Raw genomic sequence first — 17,557 nt, 5'->3', positions numbered from 1 at the left:
TCTGCAGTTGAAGCTGCTGCTGCTTCCTTCTTTCCACCTGGCCTTGCCCACCTCATGTCTTCTTTTCTCCCCCACCTCACACTCACCTCTCTGGCTTCACCTACCTGCCCCTGTCTGCCAGCACCTTGCTCACCGCCTCCGTCGCCACCATCAGCGATGTCAACGACGCCCTCCCCTGGCTGTGGCTCCCCCTGCTGTGAGTGCCCCAGCCCATACTCTGCCTGCCTGTCCCCCTCGCATGCTTTCTGCACACCTGAGGGGAGGGCGGTGGTCTGTGTCTGCCTGGTGCCGCCAAGCCTAAACTTGCCTTCTGCCTTTCTCTCAGGGTAAACATGGCCGCCGCAGGGGAGGCTGCGACTCCAAGGTGGTGCCCCGGCGGCGTCCACCCCGAGCCCAGTCACCGCCTCCACCTCCCCCACCGCAGCCTCCAGAGTCTCCGGAGCTGGTGAGGCCCTGGTGGGCAGGGGGACGGCACAACCGTAACCTCACCAGCTACCTACCCTGACCCCACCCCATTTGCCTCTGCAGCACCCCAGAGCCCTGGCCCCCTCGCCACCTGCTGAATTCATCTATTACTGTGTAGACGAGGACGAGCTAGTGAGTGGCCTCACCCTACCTGAATAGACTCTCCCAGGGCGCTTGGTTAACCCAAAGAAGCAGATGCTGCAATGGGCCTAATAGGGGAGTAGTAAAGTACAGTGATGGATACTAGTATGGGCTGAGCAGACAGTGGGGTAGGAACTAATATGGGACCCCCAGGTGCAGTGACAGGACCTAGTGTCAGATGAACCAACGCCCTGATGGGGCTCGCAGAGGAAAAGCTGGCACAGTGCCCGAAGTCCGCATAGGATGAGCGGGCGCAGCGATGGGAGCTAATGGGCGTCTGCAAAATTCTGCTGGAGGCGGGGGTCAGAGATGTTATCTTGGTAGCTAGTGGGGGACCAGCAGATAGAACGATGGATACTGTGTTGAAGCAGCCACCGTCCTCATGGTATCAAGGACCTTCCAGGACAGTGATACCGCCTGGCGCTGGACTCGCAGACAGGAGGTGTGACTAGTGGGAGCCAGTTCCCTCCAGTGGGGCTGGTGGACGAGCAACAGGAGCAGCGCCGTCACTACCCTAGTGACAGCCCCGCACCTCCTGTTCCCAGCAGCCTTACACAAACCGTCGGCAGAACCGCAAGTGTGGGACCTGTGCAGCCTGCCTGCGGCGAATGGACTGTGGCCACTGCGACTTCTGCTGTGACAAGCCCAAGTTTGGGGGCAGCAACCAGAAGCGCCAGAAGTGTCGCTGGCGCCAGTGCCTGCAGTTTGCTATGGTGGGTGTAGCAGGAAGGGTCTGGTGGTTGGGCGGAATAGTGCCAGTCTCCCCCTCGTGCCCCCTGCCACCTGATGCCTGGGAGGGGCGGGCAGACCTAGTGGGTCCTGCAGCCTCAGAGTGGTCGGTGGGGCAGTGGGTTTGCCACCAATTAGCAGACGTTATGCTGGGATAAATGAGGAAACTAGGAGGTACTGTCATTGCTGATAGGAGACTCACAGCCTGTGTGATGAGGGGCTCGTCCATAAGGAGATTCCGTGCTGGGACTAACGGGGTTGGGTGCATCAGTCAGAGCAGGGTAGTATTGTTCCTGGTGGCCATAACGTGCCACTTCTCCTCACAGAAGCGGTTGCTGCCAAGTGTCTGGGCAGGGCCCGAAGATGGGGCATCGCCGCCCCCAGCTCACCCTCGTCGAAAGAGGCCTGGCTCTACTCGAAGGCCCCATCTGGGTCAGACCCTGAAGCCTCCCTTGGCCACACCCGCAGCTCAACCAGACCGAGCCCAGACTCCAGTGAAGGAGGAAACAGGCAGTGGCTTTGTGCTGCCCCCACCTGGCACTGACCTTGTGTTCTTACGGGAGGGTGCAAGCAGTCCCGTGCAGGTGCCTGGCCCAGCCCCGGCTTCCACAGAAACTCGGTTGCAGGTGAGGGTCCCGCCTTATCCTGCCCTTCCTAACCCCACCCAGCCTCGTGCAGGGAAGCTGGGACCAAGTCTGCTGCCATCCTCCTTCACACAGGAGGCCCAGTGCCCTGGCGTGAGTTGGGTTGTGGCCTTACCCCAGGTGAAGCAAGAGAAGGCGGATGCCCAGGAAGACTGGACACCTGGCACAGCCATCCTGACTTCTCCTGTATTGCTGCCTGGCTGCCCCAGCAAGGTGTGGGTCAGTGATGGGTGGTCTGTGAGCAGAGTGATGGGGAGCCATGATGGTGGTTCTTTGAACACAGTAATAAGTGTGCTGATGACAGCCTCTCACAGAATTATCCCGCCTGTCTGACAGATGCCTCACCCTCCCCAGGCAACTAGTTTGGCCTGCTTTGCTGCCCAGTTAACAGAAAAATGGAAACCTGTGAGGAATGGGAAAGGTCTGTAGACAGTGATGGTTTCTCTATGCTCAGGTGTGACGGAGTGTCAGCACAGGGACAGGTTGGCTGGTAGGGACACTTTCCTCAGGCCAGCCCTGCCCTTCTGACAGCTGCCCGTTTCCCGCCTCTCCCAGGCAGTAGACCCAGGCCTGCCAGCAGTGAAGCAAGAGCCACCTGACCCTGAGGAGGACAAGGACGACAGCAAGGCTGACTCCACCTCTGACTTGCCCCCAGAGGAGGAGGCAGGAGGGGCTGGCACGCCCGTGGTCAGTGCTGGGGGACGCCCCACCCTGTCCTGACCCTGCTCTAGGCCCACCAGTCATATTGACCCTGATGTTAATTCTTCCCCAGATCACGGAGATTTTCAGCCTGGGTGGAACCCGCCTCCGGGACACAGCAGTCTGGTTGCCAAGGTGTGCCCCGCACTGTGAGGGGTCGGGATGGCGGAGGGAGGGGTTCTGGCCAGATGTGGGCCCTGAGTCGTGAGAGCAGCCAGCGTTTTGGCATGGGGTAGTGGGAGGTAAAGGCCCAATACGACTGCTCTGGTCACCATCAGTGATGGAGTGTGTGCAGGACTTTAGAAATTTCTCCTGAGGTCTGGACCAGGGCCCTCCTTGAGGAGGGTTACAGGAGGTGATGGTGGGAGAGGAGTTGGTGCCCTGTGATAAGATTGGAAAGAAAAGGGAAGATAAGGAAAGCTTTTCCCCCGTATTCTTAAAAAAATCCACAGGGGTCAGACTTATAAGTTTTTATTCAGAGAATCATCATTTGGGGTCTTGAAGGCCTGTGGAGTTTCCAAGAGATGAATGGATGGGCTGGTCAGTGGGGGGTGGTCAGGAGATCTGGTCCTGAGATGGCTTTGTGATTGGGGCCCACACACAACTGAAGTATCCTCAGTGGAAGGAATCAGGCTGTGTTTCTTGAGATTTTCTGGAGCCTGTTGAGGTCATTAACTGTTTCAGCTGCTGCACAGAACTGTCCCTATAGGTGTGGCAGTGGAAGGAAGGATAGGGAGGTGGGAAGACTGTAGGACTGGGCTGGTGGGAGGAGGTCAGGGGAACGCTGCCTCCTGCAGGACTGCTGAGAGCCCTGACCAGAGCCAGACAGGCAGCGTAAACTGTTGACCTGAACCCCTGGATTCCTTTGTTCCTGCAGACTAGTGTCTGCAGGCCAGAAACTGCTCCACCTGTACTTGGGCGAGTACTGAGGTACTGATTGAGGCCCTGCTGGGCACACTGGTGAATCAGTGACCTTGGGAGGCTTATCTTTCAGGAGACATAGGATTCCTGCCTTCAGGGAGCTTATAATCCAAGTGGTGAAGCCGTTTCCCCTATGCATGAAATCATTACATATTAACAGAAAAGTAATGATGTGCTATGTTGTCTGCAATGGAAGATTGTAGAAGAGAGGGAAGGGATAATTAAGGGGAAATGGAAGAGTAGGAAATGGTTTTGTGATGCTTCATTCTGCACATAGGGAACCTGATTCAACATACAGACCTGCTCCCTCTTCTCTAGGTCCAAGGACCTTAAAAAACCTGGAGGTAGAAAGCAGTAGACTGGAGGCTTCTACAGACTGTAGGACTCAAGGTGATATTTACAGACCGACTTTATCAGAGACAACACTGATCTGCTCAGAGGCTGGACCATAGATGGATTGCCAGGGCTTGTGTGGGAGTCAGGAACTGGGAAAACCTACCACCAAACCAGAGGAGCAGGCCTGTTCAGTACTCTGAGCTTATAGAGGAAATAAGCAGAAAAGGAAGACAAAGAGTAGAAAGTTTGTGCATCTCCTCCAACCAGTGCAAACCCCAAGAGCCTGAGTGTCATAAGAAGTGTGGATATTAAAGATGGGGGAGCTGGGATGGGAGAGCCGACGTGATTAAAGCCACCTTCGGCCTAAACAAGCCATCATCATAAATAATTCTAAATGGATTTGGATGAGACCTGGTAGTGTCTCTAAACATTTCCTCAGGGAGACAGCAGTTCGGAATGTATTGGGAATGTAATGTGAATAAATGAGGAAAGGAACTGCTATTCGTTGAGTTCCTCCCATGGACCTGGTTTAATCCTCAAAAACATCTTTTTAGAACTGCTTGATTGTGCCCATTTTTGCAGAAGGGAAAATGAGATTCAGAGAAACTAAATAACCTGTCCAGTGTCGAACAGCTAGTATCAATAGAGCCTAGGATCAAGATCAAGTCCAGGTTGTAAAAGCCTTGTTTTAAAGTTAAGCCACTAAACTGTTAACTGTAACCTATATCCAGTAGTGTGTAATAGTGTCATATTAACAAGTTTCCAGTGACCTTACAAAGCTGGATTCTTCTAAGCATAATAAACCCCGTACAAAGCTGCTGCCCCTAGGGCGGCACAGGAAACACCAAGACAGGGTGCATTGTGCCACCTTGTCAAAGCACGCATGCCTCCTGAGACTGGGTTATTCCCAGGCCTTGGGTGCCACATAGGATTCCTCAAACCCAAAAGGGCGTCTTTCCCCACAGCTGATACTTACCATCACTCCCTACCCTCAGCCAAAGCAGTCTTCAGAATGAAAGCTCCTGGCCTGGCTCATGTTTCCTCAAAACTTGCCCCCCTTGTCCCTTGATGACCTTTGTACTTGGTTTCTACTCTCAGCCCCTGTCTTCTAGAAGTCTGAGCTCCTGCTTCAAGTCCCGCCTAAGGGCCAGTCTTGGCTCAGCCCTGCCTCACTTTCCAGTTCTTCATAAAGTGCCAAAAAGATGACATGTGTGATTCATTACTTAGCTTTACTGGGCTGGGACTGAGTGCCGGCCTCCTAAATTTTGTAGCCTATGTGCCTCCCTTGCTTACTGTAGTCCCAGCCTTGCAGCTTTAGATATTTCAGAGGTAGATTAAGCATTTCTCTACTTTAACTCATTGTATAGCCCTCTGCCATCCTTCTCTGCTCCTTCCTTTGCCTTACCCTGCTTATTTCAGCCAGAGTCAAGACTGGATAATTTTCTCATACTGTTTTGCTCCCTCCCAGGATCCAACCACCCAATTCTCATATTCTGGTGGTATTTTGACAGTGGTGCCCTAAATGAAATTTGAGAATAGCATTCTGACTCATGAGATAAGTCTGGTTACTGTGTGTGTCAAGATACAATCAGAAAAGCAGCACTACTAATATAAAGATTTTATATGTGTCTGTAATGTATATATAAATATGTATATTATCTTAAGGGATTTATTGTAGGTGATTTGATCTTATGCAATTGTGGGAGCTGGTTGAACAGTCTGTATAAGGCTGTTGTCTTTGCATCTAATGCTGGAGCTTGAAGTCTGCAGGGCAGGCAATCAGGAAGGGAAGATGGATGTAAAATGTGGGAGACGGAGGACACACTGGCGCCCACGAGCACGAGCTGGAAACCACGAGGATGGCCTGGAAGCCACGTCAGCCTCTCACCACCTCCAACTTCGTTGACGTGGGTGTCCTGCAGAAGAAGCTGGTGCCCTTCATCACAGAGTTAAATATGCATCTGGTCCAAGAATTAGAAAAGCTGAAGGAAGATCCTGGGGAAGGTGGAGCAGCTGCAGGCCTGGCCGCAGGCCTGACTGTTGCCCATACCAACGAGGTGAGCCAGCAGATGAGTGACGTGTGAACTGCAGCCATGCCTGGTGCTCCTGCACCAGCCTTCCGAGCGTGCTCCTGCTGCGCATCTGCCCTCCAGTTACCACGCAGCATCTCTCGTGGCCTGTCCTAACTGGAAGCATGCCGGGAAGGGGATACTGGGAAACGTAGCCTAGTCACGGTGACATGTTACAAAGCCACCACGCCATGAATCAGTTCCTAAGGGTCTCACAACTCACCTGAGGATAACTTGGTAAAGCTGCGTTGCTGAAAATGCAAAGCTGAAGACCATTTCATGGTGACCCCAGCAAGTACAGAAATTCTGTCAAGCCCATCCAGAAAAAAACTTGCTGGTCTCGGCTATTTTTGTGTCATTCATTCAGGTATCGAGAACCTGACCCATGGTAGGCACTGTACTTAATACTGAGATTCAGGAATGAAAAAGATATAGTTCATGCAGTTATTAAATACATCAATATGTATTTACAAATGGTGAATGAATTTCCAACTTTATCGTGGAATTTAATGGTGAAAATACAGAATTCAGGAAACTGTTGGGAGGACAGCCCTTGCGTGACCTTGTTGGGGTACAATAGGCATTGGAAATAATATAGTTTATGCTGTTCTATTTTAAAATTATTTTTAAATGATTTTTATTGTCCCGTTTACTGATTTATATATATTTAGTGTTTTGGGGGGGAGTATCTTAATGGTGCTTAAGTGTTGATAGACTGCCTCTGAGAAACTGGTATAGAAAGTGGGTGGCAAGATCAAAGTCAAGTTCTGTTCAAGGATCTTGGGTGAATCAGTTCTCCTAGACCCCCTGGAGGTTGAGACTTGGCTGTCATGCCAGGGCCGGTCCGCCACCCTCCGAATACGCTCACCAGGGGGCGCTGGCCCCCGGACCCTGGTCTTCCAGCCAGGGCTGGACAGACGCTGCCCCTCAACTCCCTGTCCCTGGGGCGTGGCCTCCCTTGGGCCGAGGCGGTCCAGAATCAGCGCAGAGGGAAGCCGACTCCCCTCTTCACAGTGGCTCCGCGGGCGAAACCGAAGCGGGATTAAATTACGGGACACGCCCGGGGTGAGGGCGCAGCGCGAAGAGCTCAGGACCGACGCCGGGACGCCGAGAGTCCGCTTCCCATGTCGCTGAAAATTCACGTTGACGGGACCCTCCAGGCTGTGGACCTCGGAGGTTCCCAACGGGGGCCCGAGAATCTGGCTTTTACCAAACCCCGCCCCTAGGCCCAGGGCGTCACCGCCCTTCTGAGGCTGTGTTGTCACCAGAGCAGACCAGCCAGCGGGCCAGGCACCCGTGGGAATCGAAGATCCAGCAACCAGCCTTCAGGACCCCGTCCAGGGAGCGGAAACGATCGTCTAATTTCTTTTCTTTCTTTTGTTTCAGGCTACGTAAACTCTTAGCAGTAAATGAAAATGAGTATTTTACCGAACTGCAATTGAAAGAAGAAGCATTATAGGAGATAAAAGACAAAATGAGAGAGCATTATTAAAAGAAATTTCAAAAGAGAAGAGACGTTATTTTGTGGCTGAAAGGCTGAACGAACAATTCAGGAAATGGAGTCCAAACCTAGAAACATGCCGCATGCAAAATCCGAAGTGGGCGGATTACAAGTGATTAGGGAATGCTGATTTATAGTAAATTGCGGTCTTAAATTGGGATACGCAGTACTAGTTGTGCTTTTATTACACGTCAGTGACCTACTAGGTGCTGATTTTTTCCTGTTAAGAGTTCTATGTTCGTTCTCATTTCAGGAAGAGTACCAAAGTGTCATTTGACTTTTAGGTATTACCTACTACTTTTTGTGGCTCAGCTGGTAAAGATTCCACGTGCAATGCGGAAAACCTGGGTTCGATCGTGGGCTGGGAAAATCCCCTGGAGAAGGGAAAGGCTACCCACTTTAGTATTCTGGCCTGGAGAATTCCATGAACTCTATAGTTCATGGGGTCGCAAAGAGTCGGACAAGATTTCGACTTTCACTCACTCACCACTTTGCTCTTGAGCAGAAGTTCATCTGTAGTCTTCACCTGTGCTGAGGGCCCCTTAAAAGGTTTCCTCACGTGTGTGTGTGTGTGTGTGTGTGTGCGCGCGCGCGCGTGCGTGTGTGTGTTTCTTCTGCCTGGGATCTGGAATGCCAGAGCCTGATCACCGAAATTCTGATCCACATCCTGGCCATGGTCTTTACTGTGCCCAGTCAGGTCGTGCCGCTGCGCCCCCATCCTAGGGTTCCTCAAGTGTAAGCCCTGGTTTCCTGGTTTTATTAAATTTGTCACTACTGGTTGGGTTAGCTGACAAACCAGTTAGGCGCTCTCAGCTTTTTGAGGATAATACCCGCTGTTCCATCAGTCAGGTATTTGTGAGACTGAAAGGCTTTATGTGTGAAAATACCTTATAAATTGCTGTAAAGAACTACGCGAATAAGGTGGTCCTGTGATGATTTGCCCTAAAGATTAACTTAAAGATGGCCTCACAATTTGATCATCCTACAAAGTGTCCGCTAACTTTTCTCATGCTTTTAAACATTACAGGATATAAATAGCAAAGTCAGTTGGAATGTAATTAGATCTTCGACTTCATTGCGGGTTAAGGAGGCTTTTTTCTGCTATTTGATGAATCCTAGAAAGGGACCGAGGTCGGAGGGAGGCCTGGCCAAGGGCGGGGTGAGGACTGCGCAGACTCAGCTCTTCCACTCCAAGAGGAAGTAGCGAATGCCCGCGTCTGTGGTCACCATGGTAACGGGACCAACTTCCGCCCCATTCACCTGTCCCTAGCCCCGCGAGGCGCACCACTGGCAACCAGACCAGTGCATCTCACAAGCTCGTCCCGCCGGTAGCTGCGGTTGGGGAACCGCAGCGGACACCACCCCCAACCCGAGGAGGCTCCAAAATGTACAGCCAGCGGTTTGGCATCGTACAGAGAGAGGTTAAGGGGCCCACTCCCAAAGTGGTGATCGTGGTAAGCACGGGATATGTGTGTGGGATCCTACCGTTTTCTGTATCTTCCCCCATCTCAGGACCCAACCCAGCCTTGGCCCCCAAGCAGGGGTTCTCTCAAGGGAAGCAGGTGCCTGACGCAGTAGTTTGAATTTTGAACGAAGGAAGGAAAAGGTCTCTTGCCTAGCTCTCTTACTCCGCCCCTCCCTACCCTTCTCCCCGCTTCAGCTGTATTTAGTTTCTGTATTTGGAGAATCACCATTGGCGATCTTGAAAGTTGAAGATCTTGCAAGGCTTTTAAAAGAGGTCGTCCCCTTAAAATGCAGAGTGTGTGTCAAGGAAAGGGCGCTGGGTCAGGTGGCAGGGAAATCTGGATCTGGGCTGGCAGTGATTCAGCTGTACGATCGGGATTAGTTCTGTACGCTTAGGAAAACCGTCTGTTGAAGAGTGCTGGCCTTTGGGGGTTTTGAGTGGTTTTAGGGCCCTTCTTTTGCTGACTCAACTATAACAGAAGCATACCTGCAGGCCTGGGAATAGGAGGTTGGTTGCCTTTACGGCAGCAGTGGTGGTAGGCGACCAGGGGAACACTGTGCTGCGGAATTTGATGAGCGCTGCTCAGAACCTCGGACAGTTGGTCCACGCACCTGCATTCCTTTGCTTCTATACACTAGTTTCCACAGGCCAGAAAACCTCCATGTGTAGTTAAGCAACGATAGAGGCATCACATGAGTCCCTGCTGTGTGCACAGCTCTGTGGAAGATACAGGGGTGAATACATTGACCCTGGGAGATTTCGCTTTCTCTAAAAGTTTGGTCCTTGCCTTCAAACTGCTTATCATCTAATTGCAGAAGCAACTTGCTCATGCACAGAATCGTTAAAGATGAACAGTGTGCCGGCACAGTGGATCGCGGTGTGCTGTATTGTCCGTGTCGGGACACTGTGGAAGAAAGGTCAGAGATGATGAACGGTATAGTTTTATTATGCTCTGTAGTGCACATAGCAGTTGTCAGTCAGTTTATAGACCTGTTCCCTCTTCTTTAGGTCCAGGGACTGTAGGATCTGGGTTTGGAAATCAGGAGACTGGAGTCTTCTACAGTCTGTAGGGTTTGAGGTTTATGACGGACAGAAGTGGATGTACTTTGGGTTCTGTATCTGAACCCTGAGCTCAGCTGGGGTACTGGTCAGGTGACATTCCTTGTGTTGGAAACCAATAAGGATTTCCATTCCACCAAATCACCACCAAACCAGAGAAGCAGGCCTATTGAATATTTTACGTTTATAGAAGAAGAAAGAGGAAAAGGAAAAGTCAGAGCTGGTGTATCTCAGATATCAGAGTGTGATAAGAAGTGTGGATGTTAGAGGTTGTAGAGTTGCGATGGGAGAAGAGTTAAAACCACCAGAGATGAGACTTGAATGCTAAACAATTTCTTCAAGAGAAGGTGGTGAAAGATGTAATGTCTGAAGTAATGAAGCAGCAAAAGGAGCAGCTGTTTGGTGAATGCCTCCTAGGGACCCAGTTATTTACTTCTTGAAATAATTTTTTTTTAGGAAGCCATTTGTTTTGCTCTTTTTGACAGGTGAGAAAACTGAGACTCATTAAGTAACTTACTCAAGATCACACAGTTATCAGTAGAGGCCAGAACCAAACCTTAGCTTGTAAGATGTTATTCTTTAAGACATTAAACTGTAATAGTAGAAACTAATTTGAGATGTTACAGTAACAAAAGCTTTTGGTGACCTTGAAAGTACAGGGTAGTTATTAAACCCTTCATTCTGATTTTAGCACGGTTTAAGAGTTGCAATGTTCAGTATGGTGGCCACTAGCCACAAATTTGAGCACTTGTAATATGTCTAGAGTCACATATTGAGATAATATTTTCTATATATTGGTTAAATAAAATATATTAAAATTAATTCCCCCTGTTTCTCTCTCTTCTTTTTTTTTTTTAAATACAGCTACATCAAAATGTTAAATTGCAGATCTGGTTTATATTATTTTTCTTTTAAACAGTACAGGTTTTGAGTACATAATGCTGAGACTGCATGGATTGGCACCATCTTGTTCGGGAACTCCAGATCTTACTTTATTCATCCAGAGACAGGGTCCTCCCTGACCACAAAGGTCTTCCTACCCAGGATGCCACAGCCTTAAAGGGCTTCCTAATTCCCTGCTACTGCTCAGTCTGTTTCTCGCTGCCCTCCACTACTATTTCCTCTTTAGTCAAAATGTACCTCAGAGCCTGATTCTTGCCCTGATGACTTAAGACAGTTGACTCCTGATGACCTTGGTGCTTGGTTCCTGTTCTCAGCCCATCTGTCTACTAGGAGCCTGAGTGTGTCCTGCTCAGGGTGCAGCCTTGACCCAACTCTGCTTTGTTATCACTGAATCTGCGTTCATAGGATGCCATACATATTAGAGAACAGTAGTTTGTTAACTAAATCTAGGCTCTAAATAATTTCAATATGAATTAGCTACTTCCCATGATGTAACCTTCAACATCACCTTCTGTCTCCAACCTACCTCAGCTTTGCATTATCTTGTTCAACTATTCTAGGCACCCATGTGTATACCCCAAACCTTGAATCTTTTCATGAGGCTATCTTCAAATGTTGATTTCATTTCCTTAGGAGACTCCTTTACCAAGTTTCAGTGCCAGTATTCTGGTAATCCAGACAATGATGCTGTAAGTGTAAATGATGAGATTGACTCTGTGCCGTGAGTTAAAATCTTTGTTACGGTGCATCAGCACACCAGAGTCTGACTGCTCACCTAAGGGTGATTTGCTAAACCTGGCTGAAAATACAAAGCTCAAAACCATGGATTTCATGGTGGCCCCAGGAGGGGCAAGAGTCACATCGAGCCCACCCATGAACAGTTTCATTCATTCATTCATTCATTCATCTATCTTTCCTCTTCATTCGTATTGAGAACTTGATGCTGGTAGCCATGCTTCATGTTAGCAATGCAGAAATAGAAAAGATATAGTCCATATGATTTTAGCAAATGTGTCAATATTTATTCACAATGGTGTATGCATTTCCAACTTTTTTGATGAAAGTTTGTATAAAATGAACATATTCACAGAAATTCAAGTTAATCCCAGAATGTCAGGAGTACAGCTCTTGCATTAAACTTCTAGGGACAGTAGAAATAGGAGTCAAATTCTACCATTAGTTTTTGTTTTTTTTCTTTTCCTTCTTTCCCTTCCTCCCTTTCTGTCTTCCTTACTTCCTTCTTAGTAAAGGATATTTCACTGTCACAACTTGTTATGTATATCCTATATACTTAGTGAGTAGTTTACTTTAATTGAAAGAATTTTGATGGTGGTAACTATGTTGTCAAAGCCCTGAAAAACAAGGTGGGATAGTAGGTGGCAAGATTAAGGTCAGGAATTAGAAGACCTTTAATTTTTGTTCTACCCAGTTCTGCCCTCACTACTCAGAGCACTTTGGGCAAATAAATTAAGTCTCTGATTTGATTAGATAATCTCTGGAGTCCCATTCAAATTTTTAACTTTATAATTCCATGAACTTTTATTCAAATGGCATTTGAGAAATATTTGAGACTGATTTGATGACATCTTAGGTACAGGTTTCAAATAATTCAAACAAGTTACATTTTAGACACTTAAGTTGTTTACAGTTATAGCAGGATATATTAGTTTTATATACCAAATTTTGTTTAATATGGGTATTGTGGATTAACTGAAAATATGCAGTTGATTTTGGGTCTATCATAAGTGATACTTGATTTTTTGTTGTTGTTGTTCCAGAGAGCCAAGCCTCCCAAAGGCCAAGGAGCTGAGCATCATCTGCAAAGAATCCAACACAGCCATCAGAAACATCATGCTATTTTGGCTTCCATTAAGTCAATCGAGCGGGATCGCTTGAAAACTGAGTGGGACCAGCACAATGACCGCAAGTTTGTGGACAGTCTTGTGAAAGCAAGAGTTAAGGATGCCATGCAAGGGTTTATCATCAACACTGAAGAAAGACGAAATAAGTAAGGCTTAAAAACTGGCTAATCCAGACTCTGAGACATTCTGAAACCAGAGCCTAAGATTGACCAATCAAATATCAAGTGAATTTTTATAATAAGGATCATGGCTGAACTAGTCTTATTCCTACCAAACCAATAGCTTATTTTCACTTGTGATAACCTATTGATAGAAATCAAAAGAACATATTGTATCATGTTTTGTTATTATAATTAAAATCTTGCTCATTTTGCTTTTTTTGTTGAAATATAGATCACATATCTCATCTGTATGTGATCAAATAAAACGTGGCATAGATTAGTCTCTTTATTGCTTTAGGTGACAACTCATTTTATGGAATACTGTAATGATCTTTCCTTCTTACAAAATGTACAGCTGAATGTATACTTCTGAAATTGAATTTAACAAAATAAAAATCAATTAGTGAAATGGTGCATGTAGCATGACAGTTTTAATTCCTTTGCTTGTTGTTGTCATTTTGTTTTGTGAACCTAGGTTACGTGAACTTTTAGCATCCGAGGAAAATGAGTATTTTACTGAAATGCAATTGAAAGAAGAAACAATTGAGGAGAAAAAAGATAGAATGAAAGATAAAATAAGATTATTAAGAGAGAAGAAAGAAAAAGAGAGACAGGATTTTGTGGCTGAAAAGCTAGACCAGCAATTCAGGTAATGATGTCAGAAAACATACACATTGAATCTGAAGTTTGTATATTAAAAATTATTTAGGAAGACTGATTTACAGAAAGTATAGCCCTAACAGGGCACAGCAGTTGTACATTTAAGTCTTGTTAATTATACATACATCTTTGCACTAAGAAGTTCTGTCTGTTTGCTTTGTGGTGATAATGCATAAGATTTATTCTCAGCGTATTTCAAGTATACAATACAGAATTATTACCTGTAGTCCCCATACTCTACATTCAGTTCAGTTCAATTCAGTCGCTCAGTGGTGTCTGACTCTTTGCGACCCCATGAACTGCAGCATACCAGGCCTCCCTGCCATCATCAACACTGAGAGCTTGCTCAAACTCATGTCCATTGAGTTGGCAATGCCATCCAACCATCTCATCCTCTGTCATCCCCTTCTCCTCCCACCCTCAATCTTTTCCAGCATTAGGATCTTTTTCCAAGGAGTCAGTTCTTTGCATCAGGTGGCTGAAGTATTGGAGTTTCAGCTTCAGCATCAGTCTTTCCAATGAATATTCAGGACTGATTTCCTTTAGGATGGACTGGTTGGATCTCCTTGCAGTCCAAGGGACTCTCAAGAGTCTTCTCCAACACCACAGTTCAAAAGCATCAATTCTTCGGTGCTCAGCTTTCTTTATAGTCCAACTCTCACATCCATACATGACTACTGGAAAAACCATAGCCCTGACTAGATGGACCTTTGCTGGCAAAGTAATGTCTTTGCTTTTTGATATGCTGTCTAGACTGGTCATAACTTTCCTTCCAAGGAGCAAGCGTCTTTTAATTTCATGGCTACAATCACTATCTGCAGTGATTTTGGAGCCCCCCAAAATAAAGTCTGTCACTGTTTCTACAGTTTCCCCATCTATTTGCCATGAAGTGATGGCAAATGCCAGATGCCATGATCTTCGTTTTCTGAATGTTGAGCTTTAAAGCCAAGTTTTTCACTCTCCTCTTTCACTTTCATCAAGAGGCTCTTTAATTCCTCTTCACTTTCTGCCATAAGGGTGGTGTCATCTGCATATCTGAAGTTATTGATATTTCTCCCAGCAGTCTTGATTCCAGCCTGTGCTTCATCCAGCCCAGCGTTTCTCATGATGTACTCTGCATATAAGTTAAATAAGCATACTCTACACTAGATCCCTAAAACTTATTCATTCATCTTATTACTGAAAATTTATATCCTTTGAACAAATCTTCCCTTTTCTTCTATCCCCTAGCCCCTGAGAACTGACATTCTACTCTCTGTTTCTATATGTCAAACCTTTTTTCCCCTTAGATTCCATGTTTAGTGAGATCATATAGTATTTGTCTTTCTCTGTCCAGCCTATTTCACTTAGTATTATATCCTATAGGTTCATCCATGTTGTCTCAAAGAGCAGAATTTTCTTTTTTATGCTGAGCAATATTCCATTCCTGGAGTAGGAAATGGCAACCCACTCCAGTATTCTTGCCTGGAAAATTCCGTGGGCAGCGGAGCCTGGTGGGCTACAGTCCATGGGGCCACAAAGAGTCGGACATGACTGAGTGCACAATATTCCATTCCACAATTTCTTTATCTGTTCATACCTCAGTAAACAGTTTGTTTCCATATGGTAGTTCTAGTTTCAATTTTTGAGGGATCTCCATATTGTTTTTCATAATGGTTCTACCAATTTGTATTCCCACCACAGTGTACAAAGGTGTTCTTTTTTCTACATCCTTGCCAACATTTGTCATCTCTTTTCTTTTTTTGTAATAGCCATCCTAACAGGTGTGAGGTGATAATCTCATTGTGGCTTTGATTGGCATTTTTATGGTGATTTGTGATGTTGAGTACCTTTTCACATACTTTTTGGCCATTTGTATGTCTTCTTGGAAAAATGCCTACTCAGGGCTTTTGTTCATTTGTGTAGTCAGATTATTAGTTTTTTGCTATTGAGTTATATGAGTTTCTTAAGTATATTAGATATTAACCTTTTAACAGATACATGATTTGAAAATATTCTTTCCTATTCTGTAGGTTGCCTTTTTACTTTGTTGTTTCCATTGCTGTGAAGAAACTTTTTATTAATAATTGGATATAGTCCCACTTGTTTATTTTTTATTTTGTTGCCTTTGCTTTTAGCGTCTTATCCAAAAAATCATTGTCAAGACCAATATCAAGGAGCTTTCCCCTTATGTTTTCTTCTACATATTTTACAGTTTCAGGTCTTAATGTTTAAGTTTTTAATCCATTTTGAGTTAATTTTTGTAAATGGTGATCCAGTTTCATTCTTTTGCCTATGGTCATCCAGTTTTACCAAGGTTGTTTATTGAAGACACTGTCCTTTCCCTGTTGTGTGTTCTTGGCCTCTTTATAAAGGATTGGTTGACCATATATATGATACATGGAATTCTTTCTGGGCCCCCTGTTCTGTTCCACTGCTCTGAAAGTGAAAGTCATTTATTCGTGTCCCACTCTTTGCGACCCCCCATGGAATTCTCTAGGCCAGAATACTGGAGTGGGTAGCCTTTCCCTTCTCCAGGGAATCTTCCCAACCCAGGGATTGAACCCAGGTCTCCCACATTGCAGGTGGATTCTTTACCAGCTGAGCCACAAGGGAAGCCCAAGAATACTGGAGTGGGTAGCATATACATTCTCCAGCAGATCTTCCCAACTCCGGAATCAAGCCAGGGTCTCCTTCTTTGCAGGCGGATTCTTTACCAACTGAGTATTGCTCTATTCATCTGGTTTTATGCCACTGTCATTACTGTTTTGATTTTTATAGCTTTGTAATAGAGTTTGAAATCAAATGTGTGATGCTTCCAGCTTTGTTCTTCTTTATCAAGATTGCTTTGGCTATTTGAGATCTTTTGTAATTCAATTGAAATTTTAGGATTTTTTTCTCTTTCTGTGAAAATGCCATTGGAATTTTGATAGGGATTGCACTGAATGTGTCACTTTGGGTAGTAAGGACATTTTATTAATAACAATATTAATATTCTAATCCAAGGACAAAGGATATCTTTCCATCTATTTGAATCTTCAGTTTCTTTCATCAGTATCTTATAATTTTCAGTATACAGATCTTTAACTTCCTTGCTTAAATTTATTCCTATTTTTATTGTTTTTGAACCTATTGGAAATAGGATTATTTTCTTAATTTCTCTTTCAGGTGGTTCATTTTTAGTGTATAAAAATGCAACTGATTTCTGTTCATTAATTTCAATTCCTGTAGCTTTAATGAATTCACTGATTAGTTCTAACACTTTTTGATGGAATCTTTAGGGTTTTCTATATATATAAAGTAAGATCATGTCATCTGCAAACAGACAGTTTTACTTCCACTTTTTCATTTTAGACATATTTATTTCTTTTTCTTGCCTAACTGCTCTGGCTAGGATTTCCAGTACTATGTTGAATAAAAGTGGCAAGAGTGGGCACCATTGTCTTATGCCTGATTTTAAGAAAAGGCCTTCAATTTTTCACTTTTGAACATGATGTTAGCTGTGTGCTAGTTATGTATAGTCTTTATTGTGTTGAGCTACATTCCTTCTACACTTAATTTGTTGAGAGTTTTTTGTATCATGAATTTGTCAAATTTCTTTTGTAGCTATTAAGATGATCATATAATGTTTATCCTTCATTCTGTTAATGTGATGTGGCACATTTACTGATTTGCATATACTGAACTATTCTTGCATCCCAAGGATAAACTGTGCTTGATTATGGTATGTGATTCTTCTAATATGCTAGTATTATATTGAGGATTTTCACATTTGTGTTCATTAGGGATATTGATGTGTTCTCTCTTCTTCATTTTTTGGGGAGGATTTGAGAAGGGTTGGTATTAATTCTTCTTTAAATGTTTGGTGGAACTCACCGGTGAAACCATCTGGTCCTGGGCTTCTTTTTGGGGAGTTTTGATTACTGATTCAGTCTCCTTACTCATTATTGGTCTTTTCAGATT

General features: G+C 45.4%; 1 protein-coding gene across 50 annotated transcripts in view; it reads left to right on the top strand.

The window, feature by feature from the left end:
• The window catches only part of MBD1 (methyl-CpG binding domain protein 1), a 62,846-nt gene that overhangs the window by 9,615 nt on the left and 35,674 nt on the right, over positions 1–17,557 (top strand). For 2 of the 50 annotated variants that reach the window (XM_055559529.1, XM_055559545.1), the window contains exons 9-19: positions 122–196; positions 326–445; positions 529–597; positions 1,152–1,319; positions 1,662–1,961; positions 2,055–2,198; positions 2,535–2,666; positions 2,752–2,813; positions 8,776–8,959; positions 12,711–12,940; positions 13,431–13,604. In XM_055559529.1, the coding sequence (XP_055415504.1) occupies positions 122–196; positions 326–445; positions 529–597; positions 1,152–1,319; positions 1,662–1,961; positions 2,055–2,198; positions 2,535–2,666; positions 2,752–2,813; positions 8,776–8,959; positions 12,711–12,940; positions 13,431–13,604 (1,658 nt within the window). The other 48 variants (XM_055559533.1, XM_055559530.1, XM_055559534.1 and 45 more) reach the window with 48 other exon arrangements.

The sequence above is a fragment of the Bubalus kerabau genome, chromosome 21 (genome assembly GCF_029407905.1).
Source record: "Bubalus kerabau isolate K-KA32 ecotype Philippines breed swamp buffalo chromosome 21, PCC_UOA_SB_1v2, whole genome shotgun sequence".
Taxonomy (NCBI): Eukaryota; Metazoa; Chordata; class Mammalia; order Artiodactyla; family Bovidae; genus Bubalus; species Bubalus kerabau.
Note: the sequence above shows the minus strand (reverse complement) of the source record. Positions and strands in the feature narration are given on the sequence as shown.